The 12,113-nt window shown below is 33.9% G+C and overlaps 1 protein-coding gene across 1 annotated transcript; it reads left to right on the top strand.

Annotated features, from left to right (window-relative positions):
* The first annotated feature begins 1,762 nt into the window (after positions 1-1,762).
* LOC125830643 (chloroplast envelope quinone oxidoreductase homolog) lies at positions 1,763-3,117 on the top strand. The gene is made up of 4 exons (XM_049509818.1): positions 1,763-1,828; positions 1,963-2,104; positions 2,193-2,284; positions 2,418-3,117. Exons 1-4 carry the CDS (start codon positions 1,763-1,765, stop codon positions 3,108-3,110), a joined length of 993 nt encoding a protein of 330 aa, XP_049365775.1. The 3' UTR covers positions 3,111-3,117.
* Positions 3,118-12,113: the final 8,996 nt, after the last annotated feature.

The following is a 12,113-nucleotide window of genomic DNA, read 5'->3' as shown; positions in this document are numbered from 1 at the left end:
GAGCAAGAAGTGGTTGCTATAAATAAGTTCAGTACAAAGCTAATATACTATAAGTTGAGGGGAACTTATACCAAAGTAGACTGGAGAAGGCTAGTGTGTAACAATCATGGCGCCCCAAAATGGAAGTTTATATTATTCCTAGCTACTTCGAAGAGATTGTTGACCAGAGATAGACTACTCAGATGAAACACTATTACTGATACCTCATGTGTGTTATGTACCAATATAGACGAGGGTAGATCACATTTTCTGTGAATGCCCATTTTTTGCTGCAATATGCTACAATGGATGGACATACAGAGATGCTCAATGGAATGGAAGGATGAGCTAAGTTGGGCAATTGTTTATGCAAAAGGTAAATCATCGCAGACGAGCTTATACAGATTGTCCCTAGCATGCTGCTTGTATTCACTATGGCAAGAGAGGAATACCAAGATCTTCCAGATGAAACAAAGATATCCCAAAGCACTCTTGCGAGAAATCATTCAAACTATCCACTGTAGAGCTGCTGGTTTCCCCCGTTTCAGACCAAAGCTAAATGCATTTGACTACTATCCTTGGGAGATGAAAAGTTAGGCCTTTACATGTTGTAATTGTGACCCTTTGCTGAATAGTGCTGGGGCTGTCCAGTACTGTTTCTTATGCTCTTTAACTTCCACTTTGGTAATAAAATCAAATTAGTTACCAAAAAAAGAAAATATTTTTATGTATGAAGTAAATTTTAAAATATATATAATGTCGGATTGATTTGGTATCGGCTTGACTTTTTTTTTTAGTTAAAATCAAACCAACTCAAATATAGTCAGATTTAAAAAAAAAAATTCAAACCAAGTCAAATAAAATTATTAGTCAATTTTTTTAAAAAAAATTACAATTTAATTCAATTTTTGATTCGATTTTGCACCCCCTAACAGTGATCCATGATATGAAGGATTGATAAAAATAAACTTTATCGAAAAAGATATACAATGATGAATTAAATATTTTAGTGAAAATAATTAATCACCAAATATCAAATTTGTTGTAGTGCCCTGATATTTTATATTACAATGTCATATTTTCAGTGGATTTGTATTAATGCAATGAGCAGAATGAGTGACTTTTGTGAAGTTGACCACCACTATATTAATTAACTCAAATTTAGGCCACATGAAACGCCAGCACAAATCTCAAATTTTAGGTGGTTTTCATTTTAACTTGTATGTCTTACTTTCATTTATAATTGATTTTCAAAATAAATGCGTCATTCATTTTTGGTAACTCTTTAATTCTAACTTTTTATATGACACGTATAAGATTAAAGAATATTTTTGGTGAATTCTATTTATCATTAGTTTAAGATGATAAGATCCAAAAATATTTTTTATTTGTCATAAACTCTGTATCAAATCAAAATTGAAATAAAGAATCCATTACTTAAAAAGTTTCAAACATTATAACTGCTTTGTTCAACAAAATGGAATATTTCCTTCTTAATCATGCAATCATAACACACAATTCAAACACGGGAACAAGGAGAATATTTCAATTTTCAACTTGTTAATGCATTAGATTGGTCTACTAACAAGTGACAATTGTTAAGCCACGACTACACAAATATGAAAATTCACCTAGACAAGTAGTAGCAAAGGCTAACTTTGCACCACTTTTCAACTATGCAAACGCATAAAATTCGTCCCCAATCTAAGTTTAAATACACCTGCTAGGAGGATCAGAGTACGTAAACAAAATTAATTAGCGAAAACAATATATAGCCGGAGGTATGTCAGGGAAGCTAATGCGCGCCGTGCAGTACAACTCTTATGGAAGAGGAGCTGATGGATTGAAGGTACTTACTCTCCTATACATCCATATTCAGTTTTGGATGAAATTTCATCTTATAAGTAACACCGTACCATTCTATAAATATGTAACATGTTTTACACCGTCATCACATGATAGATTTGTCATTTCTTGTTGCAGCATGTTGAAGTTCTAGTGCCTACTCCGAACAAGGATGAGGTCTTGATAAAATTGGAGGCTACAAGTTTAAATCCATTAGACTTGAAATTTCAGAAAGGTGTGGCTCGTCCTTTTGTTCCTCGCAAATTTCCCGTTATACCTTGTAAGTGCAGTTAAATAATAACTTCTTGCTCATCATTTATATATTGTTTTTGTATTTTTAATAATGTATCTTTGTGAGTGAGGAGTAGGTACGGATGTAGCTGGAGAAGTTGTAGAGGTTGGATCAAGTGTTGTGAAATTTAAGGCTGGTGACAAAGTTGTGGCTCTTCTTAATCTATTTGTAAGTCTAATTTGTTTAATTGATTTGTTAGTTATATGTAATTGTAGGTCAACTAATTAATTTGATAGTGTAGAAATTCATTGCATTGTCGATGCACATATATAATATAAACTCTAATACTATATATTAACAGATTGGAGGTGGATTGGCAGAGTATGCAGTTGCAAAGGAGAGCTTGACTGTTCAAAGGCCAGAAGAAATATCAGCTGCTGAAGGTGCAGGCCTTCCAGTTGCTGCTATTTCAGTACACAAAGCCCTTGTTGATATTTCTGGAATCAAGCTAGACGGAAGTGGAACGCGTATGAACATTCTTATCACTGCTGCCTCAGGTGGTGTTGGACATTATGCTGTTCAATTAGCAAAGTTGGGTAATACTCATGTTACAGGAACATGTGGAGCTCGTAACATTGAATTCGTAAAGAGTTTAGGAGCAGATGAGGTTCTTGACTATAAAACGCCACAAGGAGCAACTCTTAAGAGTCCATCAGGAAAAAAGTATGATGTAGTGGTTCACTGTGCTAGAGGCATTCCCTGGTCAACATTTGAGCCTAATTTGAGTGACGCAGGTAAGGTCATTGATCTTACTCCTGGGCCTAGTTCAATGTACACTTATGTATGGAAGAAATTGACATTCTCCAAAAAACAGTTATTGCCGTTGATTTTTATCCCTAAAGAAGATAAGGAACTGAAATTGCTTGTTAATTTGGTGAAAGAAGGGAAGTTAAAGACTATGTTTGACTCTAAGTATCCTCTAAGCAAGGCTCAAGATGCTTGGGCCAAGAGCCTTGATGGACATGCCACCGGAAAGATCATTGTGGAGATATAAAAGTTATTATTTTCGCGTTGAAGTATTGGTGTCTCACTGGTATTATGTTAATAAATGTAGGTCGATCAATCTTATCCTATACAAGGATATTGGAAATCGTCTTCGTCTTAATGATTATTTGTAATTAAGTGCATATCATTTAATGTATGTATGTCATGTATTTTGTTGTGTGTACCTTTGCCTTTAAGTTGGAATTGCAAAAGAAAGAAGAAATAAAATTGACTGGGAAATCTGATTTTTATTCACCTTTGACTTCAAATTTAAATACATGAAATGCACATTGAATGATAGAATAAAGTGGCTATGAACATGCTAACACCGTATCTAAAACTAGGAACAACCATAGCAACTACTTGAATAGTAATTTGGGAAAAGAAATAAATTTCCCCTGAACTTATTACGAAAAGTCAGTTACACGCTTAAATTATTGTGACAATCTATTACATACCTGAATTATTTAAAAGAGAATTTATTTCAACCCTGATGTACATACAACCATCACATGATGGGAGAGTGTCTCACACTCGCGCCACATCACCACCGTGTCACTGCCACATCAATAATTACGTCAGATTTCAAAAAAAAAAATCATGTCACCTAATTGCTTCTTCTTTCCTATGAACCATCAAACCCACCATTAAACCACCGCCATTAATGTTGCCATTATCACCTAATTCACTTCTCCACCATCATAGATTTCACCACCCATAGCCAAATTCACCACCGGAATCTTCCCACAACCACTACCATCATAAAAAATTGATAACAACAATAATAAACTTAACTAATTCACCATCGGAACCACATCACTACCATTGAAATTCATCACAATTAGAACCATAAATTTCAGCATCCACATCAAAATTACAAATTTTATTGTCATTATTGAAATTAAAAGGCATATCATCACTAATTTTATCACTCATCTCCAAACCCACCACAAAAAATTATTACAATTGACGAGATCGAGAGGAGACATTCCTTTCATGGTCGAGAAAATCAAAGGGAATGATAGAAATTATTACATCTGGACAAAGAATAAGATCTGAAACAATAATTTTCCAGTTAAAATCTTAAATAAAAAATAATAAGGTGTCTTCCTCCATCATAGAGAAACAACCAAAACACTTGTGCCTGTAAAATGGTTACATTAAAAATATAGATTTTTAGAAGTCAGAAGAGTATAGATAAACTATAAGAACAAAATTAGAACAACACATTTTTCTAATAGATTTGAGAAGTGAAGGATCACGTGAGAAATGGACAGATCTGTAACTCAAAGCGCAAATGAAATTGAATCGGTAAGGGGGAAGAGTGAGACCTGTATCTTACGTTTGACGAGATCGAGTGGAGAAGAAAGGTAGGGTGACATGAAGGAGACGGGTAAGGGCGGGGAAAAATTGACTTTTTTAAAACTCAAACGCACTTTATTTATTTATATTTAGTTTTATTTCCACGTCAGCTTTGAGGATGGTATTAAATTCACTTTTGAATAGTATAAGTGTGTAATAGGTCGCTCCAGTAGTTTAAGCGTGTAACTGACTTTTCGAAACAACTTTAGGGATGAATTTATGTCTTTTTCCTAATAATTTTAAAAATGAACTTTCCAAAAAAATAGCTAAATTTGACCCGACCCCAAAATGAAAAACCCTAATCCAAAAATGAAGCATTATCAAAAGGTACTTTTTATACCGTCAGATCCAATCCAGTCACTATTAAAATAGCAAGCAATTTGAAATTCTAACTTTTTGTTGTAAATGGATTAATGAATGTCCATTATACCTTTTTTATGCCTATAAAAGGCATTGTAACTTGTATGGAAAAACACAGAAAATAAGAAAGATACAAAGTTTTCTATTTTATCTCTCTAATATATTCTTCCTTTCTTGGTTGTTATTAGTTTAATTTTAGTACTTAGTCTTTATTTTATAACATGTTATCAGCACAAGACTCTATCATCTCAAAGTTTGAAGACTAAATTTGAAGGCTAAGGTATTATTATTTTTCTTCTTTTTATTATGGCTAATCTTACCAAACTTGAGTTCGTGCCCTTCATAGTTCGGGCAAGAACTACTTTTCATGGGTACTGGATGCTGAAATCAATTTGGATGCAATGGGTCTTGGAGACACCATTAAAATTGAAAATAAAGCATTGAAACAAGACTATGCTAAAGCAATGATATTCTTACGTCATCATATTGATGAAATTTTAAAAATTGAATATCTCACAGTCAAGGATCCACTCGTTCTGTGGAATAATCTAAAAGAAAGATATGCCATTTGGAGATGGTCATTCATCCAAAGGCACGATATGATTGGTTGCATTTAAGGCTACAAGACTTTAAGTCTATCCATGAGTACAATTCTATCATGTTCAGAATTACTTCTCAATTGAAATTATGTGGAGATACGGTTAGTGATGTTGATATGACGGAAAAAACGTTCTCCACATTTCATGCCTCGAATGTGCTTTTACAGCAACAACATCAAGAAAAGGTTTCAAGAAATATTCTGAACTGATTTCTCACCTTCTCGTGGCTGAACAAAATAATGATTTATTGATGAAAAATCATGAGAATCGTCCCACTGGATCTACACCATTTCATGAAGTGAATGAGGTGTACGCCCACCACGCTAGGCGTGAAAGAGGTCGTGGACGTGGACGTGGTCGTAATTACGACCAAGAGCGAAATCCTTTTCCCGGTGTTAATCATTCACCAAATAAAAATCACTATCAAAAGGGAAAAAGTAAAGATGAGAAGTATGAAACAGTTAAAACAAACTATTTTCGATGTGGTGGAAGGGGTCATTATGCATGTGATTATTGTACTCCTAAACACTTGGTTGAGCTTTACCAAGCATCACTAAGAAAGAAGGATAAAAATCCTGAAGCTAATTTTATCACTGATCATGTTGACATCACACACTTGGATGTAGCAAATTTCTTCACACACCCTGAAGGAAAAATATATATCACTTAATTGGTGACGATTCTATGGATATGGAAGAATAATCATGATTGATATTTGCTAGTAATAATGTTATTAATATTTGTTGTTTTGTACTGGTCATAATGTGAAAAATAAATAATTAAAGTACTCATGTTTATCCATGTATATTAATTGAGTCCATTTTAAAACATCTATGGAAACGTGAGTTGGAATGTTATAATGATTTGAAGATGAATTGAAATATATTAAGATAATATTTTCTTCTTATCATTTTGTGACTATAAAAGGAAACATATAGTGTTATATTTAAAGTGAAAGTAAATGCACTATCTAAATAAAGTAAGTGGAAAATCAACTTTTTCTTTTGTCATGTCTTTCAAGAAATTAAAAATTATGTTAATACTTATTTTAGACATAATAAACTAAACTAAAGTTTAGTGTTAAAGGTTTGGGTGATAAAGATCTTGTGCATTATTAGTACATGATCATTATAATGATTCAAATGTCATTTTAACACTTCCATTATTTCTTATATTTTATAAATTATTTAATAAAAGATAATTAATGATTTAATATAAATTTATTTCATTACTTTTGAAGATATGGATAATTCTCCAAGCAAATTATCAAATTATGAAGATATTTGCTTGATTGATTCTGGTACAACATACACGATATTCAAAAATGAGAAATATTTTTCTCATTTACATATGGGCAATATCAATGTTACTACGATATATGGTAGTGCTAATTTGATCAAGGGCATCGGAAGAGCCATTATAATTTTACCCAAGGGAACTAAACTCATAATAAATAATGTTATGTTTTCTCCTCAGTCTCGGAGAAACTTATTGAGTTTCAAATATATTCATGAATATGGTTATCATATCAAGACAATTGATGAAATGAATCTTGAATATCTTGGTATAACCAAAAATGTCTCCGGGCAGACATATGTTGTAGAAAAATTCACAGCCTTATCTTCTGGATTGTATTGGACAAAAATTAGTGCAATTGAGGCACATTCTATAGTAAATCGGGGGTTTACTAATTCCAATACCTTCGTGGACATCCTGAGTCCATAATGATGAGACAAATTATAGAAAATTCAAATGGGCATCCATTAAAGAACTTGAAATTTTTTTAAATGGTGAATTTTATTGTAATGCATGTTATCAAGGCAAGTTAATTGTGAGACCATCACCAACAAAGGTCAAAATTGAGTCCCCTGCGTTCTTGGAACGTATACATGGGGACATTTGTGGACCTATTCACCCACCAAGTGGGCCATTTAGATATTTTATGATCTTGATAGATGCTTCTTCTAAATGGTCTTATGTGTGCCTACTGTCATCTCGCAACTTGACCATTACAAAATTATTGGCACAAATAATACGATTACGGGCACAGCTTCCTGATAATCAGATTAAGTCCATTTGCCTTGATAACGCTGCAGAGTTTTCATCCCAGACATTTAATGATTATTATTTATCTATTGGGATAAGAGTTGAACATCCTATAGCTCATATTCACACTCAAAATGGTCTGGCTGAGTCATTAATTAAACGATTGCAGTTGATAGCAAGACCATTACTTATGAAAATTAAGTTACTCACTTCTGTGTGGGGTCATGCAATTTTGCATGCTGCAGCACTTATTCTTCTCAGACCGACAAATTATCATTAGTTTTCCCCATTGCAATTGGTTTTGGGTCAACAACCCAATATATCTCATCTAAGAACTTTTGGACGCACTGTATATATGCCAGTAGCACCATCATATCGCACTAAAATGGGCCCCCAAAGAAGGTTAGGAATATATATTGGGTTTGAATCACCTTTTATTATTCGCTAACTTGAACCACTAATTGGAGATTTGTTCACAGCCAGATTCGCAAATTGTCGGTTTGATGAGACACTTTTCCCAAAATTAGGGGGAGAAAATAGTGAAATTAAAGGAGAAATTTTGTGGAAAAATCCATCATTGTCTCAGCTTGATCCCCATACTTCCATTTGTGAGCAAAAAGTACAAAAGATCATTCATTTGCAGAAAATTGGAAATCAAATGTCAGACGCATTTACAGATTTGAAAAGGATTACTAAATCACATATTCCTGCAAAGAATGTCCCAATTTGAATTGATGTCCCTGTAGGACCATCTACTAGTGTCATAGCTAATGAGTCAAAAGCACGCCTGAATTGTGGTAGACCATTAGGTTCAAAGGATCAAAATCCTAGAAAAAGAAAATTAAAAGGTCAAAATGACACTATGAAAAAACCTCACATAGAAAGTCAAGATGTGAGTAATTCTGGTATCCTTGAAGGGATCAATGAGCTTGAGACTCAAGAAAATAATGAACTATCCATAAAATCAAGTGATGATGAAATAAATCGAAATCGATCAGAAATAGCGATGGATTATGTTTTTGCATACAATGTTGCATAAAAAATTATGCAAAATAGTGAGGATCTTGAACCTCAATCTGTTGTAGAATGTCGACAAAGAAATGATTGGCCAAAATGGCAAGAAGCAATTCAATGAGAATTGAATTCACTTGTCAAGCGCAAAGTTTTTGGGCCTATAGTACAAACACCTAATGGTGTTAAACCTGTTGGCTACAAATGGGGTTTTATGCAGAAAAGGAATGAGAAAAATGAAGTACAAAGGTACAAAGCACGCCTTGTTGCACAAGGATTTTCTCAAAGGCCTGGCGTCGATTATGAAGAGACATACTCACCCGTTATGGATGCAATAACATTGCGTTATCTCATTAGTTTCACGATCCATGAGAGGCTTGAAATGTATTTGATGGATGCGGTTAAAGCCTATCTTTATGGATCACTCGATAATGAGATATACATGAAAATTCCTGAAGGATTTAAAATGCCCAAAGCATACAGTTCAAAGTCTCAGGAAATGTACTCAATTAGATTGCAAAGATTATTGTATGGTTTGAAGCAATCTAGACGCATGTGGTATAACCGTCTTAGTGAGTATTTATCTAAGAAAGGTTATATAAATGACGAGATTTGCCCATGTGTGTTTATAAATAAAACAATATCAAAATTTGTTGTACTTGTTGTTTATGTCGACGACATAAATCTTATTGGAACTACAATGGAACTTCATAGGGCAATCGATTATTTAAAGAACGAATTTGAGATGAAAGATCTCGAAAAGACAAAATTATGTCTTGATTTGCAAATAGAGCATTTGACAAACGGTATTTTTGTTCATCAATCTGCGTACACAGAAAAGGTATTGAAAAGATTTTATATGGATGAAGCACACCCATTAAGTACTTCAATGGTTGTTCGATCACTTGTGTGAGTAAAGATCCATTTCGACCTCAAGAAAAAGAATGAGGAAATTCTTGGTCCTGAAGTACCATATCTTAGTGCAATTGGTGCACTAATGTATCTTGCAAACACTACAAGTCCTAATATAACCTTTTCGGTTAATTTGTTAGCAAGATATAGTTCTGCTCCTACTAGGAGACATTCGAATTAAATCAAACACATATTGCGATATCTAAAGGGGACTATCGATATGTGCTTATTCTATTCTAACAATTGCAGTCCAGACCTTGTTGGTTATGTTGATGCAGGATATTTATCTGACCCACAAAAAACTAGATCTCAAACAGGTTACGTATTCACATGTGGGGGTACTGCCATATCTTGGAGATCTACGAAACAGTCTATTGTGGCCACTTCATCAAATCATGCTGAGATAATAGCTATTCATGAAGCGAGCCGAGAATGTGTGTGGTTAAGGTCCATAATACACCTTATTCGAGAAAAATATGGTTTGAAATGTGACAAAGTACCCACAATTTTATATGAGGATAATGCAGCATGCACAACACAACTCAGGGGAGGATTCATAAAAGGAGATAGAACGAAACACATTTCACTGAAGTTTTTCTACACACATGAGCTCCAGAAGAATGGTGATATCAATGTACATCAGATTCGTTCAAGTGATAATGTGGCTGATTTATTCACCAAGTCTTTGCCAACTGCAACTTTCGAGAAGATGGTATACATGATTGAAATGAGAAAACTTGGACAACTGAATCGTGGTTTTCATCGGGGGAGTAAAATACGTGTTGTACTCTCTTTTCCTTAATCAAGATTTTATCCCACTGGGTTTTCCTGATAAGGTTTTTAATGAGGCAGCAAAGTAATGTGTATTAGTAACAACTATTTATACTTGTTACTATACTAAGAATTTTATTTTACATGGACATCCAAGGGGGAGTGTTGTAAATGGATTAATGAATGTCCATTATACCTTTTTTATGCCTATAAAAGGCATTGTAACTTGTATGGAAAAACACAGAAAATAAGAAAGATACAACGTTTCCTATTTTATCTCTCTACTATATTCTTCCTTTCTTGGTTGTTATTAGTTTAATTTTAGTCCTTAGTCTTTATTTTATAACACTTTTCCTAATTTTGATGCTATATGTTAGTTAGAGTTTTTTTAATATACCTAACCACCTTTTGAAAGTCATCATGTGCAACTCATTAGCACTATTTAAAAAATTAGGACAAAATACTCGCAAGAAATAAAATAACATGTCTTTTTGCTATAAAATACATCAAACATCCAATTATTAATTAAGCTTCAATATATTGCCTCATCAACTAAGGCCTGATCATTTGTTCGCACTTAATGGAGGTCTAAATCTTAATCATTCAGATTCAGCCCATTAAGTGTGTTTGGTTTTTAGGTGAATCTGAATGATTCAAATTCAATGCATTAAGTCCATTTGTTTCTTTTTTTCAAAAAGCCTCTTAATGAACCTGAAAAGGTCTGAACGGACCAGATCTGCAGGAGAGTCTTAACACCATTCATACTTATTTAATAAGTTATGGAATAATAATGTATCGCCTCTCTCGGTCTTTGCCTGACTTTTGCTCTCACAAGTACAAACTTTCTTCCTTTTTTTTTTTTGCTTTGGTTCTCAAATTTTTAGTTTTTGCACTTAAAATAGTAAATGTGATAAAGATCAGAGAATTTTAACATCTAGGTTTGTTATTTCTTTGTTTGGGTTCCTAAAGTTTCAATTTTTACCCTTAAAAGTGTTAATGTGATGAAGATCAGAGAAATTTATCATCTAGGTTTCATTTTTTGGTCTAATTTGCTGATATTTTTTTTGTAGTTTCACAAATGGGTATCACTCAACCAATGGATCGGTCTCGAATTCCATTAAAAGCAGTGTATTTTACTCGAAGGAGTTTGGCTATGAAGCCATTAGTTCCATTAGCAGGAGCAACAATTGTTGCTAATAGATTTTTAGTAATTTGTGTGATTTACTGCTACTTTTTGTAATGAAAATGATTTATTAAATTATTTTGTAATATTTTTGTGGGGTTTAGAGGTGGAAGAGAAAGCAGAGGCAGATGATTATTAGAAATTGACAAAGGAGTTGTTATATTCTAGGTGTTTTGATGATCCTCACAAATGCGGACCTGGTCCCTGGCAGAGTGCTCTCGTCTAGATTCAAATGGGGTACAACTATAAAGTTGTCATGTCAGGTGGTAGGTGAAAAGCGCAGTGAGCGCAGTGTACTGCACCAACAAGAAGAGCGGACGAGACTATCTGTTTCAGTGTCTCACAAATGTAGGGACTTGGTCCCTGGTTGTGTTCTCTTGTCCAGATCTATAATGGGGTACAACTGGAAAGTTGTCGCCTTAGAAGTTGGTGAGGTCGTCAGTGTACTATACCAATCAGAATCGATGAGTTTGCTGTCCAACGGTCAATAACTCCTTATGGTTGACTTAGTTAACATGACAAACAACAAATTAATTCATTCATTCAAAAGGAGAGAGAGCCAACATGTCTTATCAAAAACTTATTAAGAAAAGTCTGTAAGGGACCTGGTCCCTGCAAGACTGCATACGTGAAATGATGACATAACAACTGTAAAGCTGTCACTTCTAATGTGATAGGTGCACGTCTTTACAGAGAAGGCAGGCTCTCAGCCAATGGGCGGTCCCAAGGAGTTTGTGTTCATTTTAATATAGTCTCTTCCAACAAAACA

Source organism: Solanum verrucosum, unplaced genomic scaffold (genome assembly GCF_900185275.1).
Source record: "Solanum verrucosum unplaced genomic scaffold, falcon-dt-bn FXZP01000297.1, whole genome shotgun sequence".
In the NCBI taxonomy this organism is placed as follows: domain Eukaryota; kingdom Viridiplantae; phylum Streptophyta; class Magnoliopsida; order Solanales; family Solanaceae; genus Solanum; species Solanum verrucosum.
The sequence above is the reverse complement of the archived record's forward strand: the minus strand, read 5'-3'. Positions and strand labels throughout refer to the sequence as shown.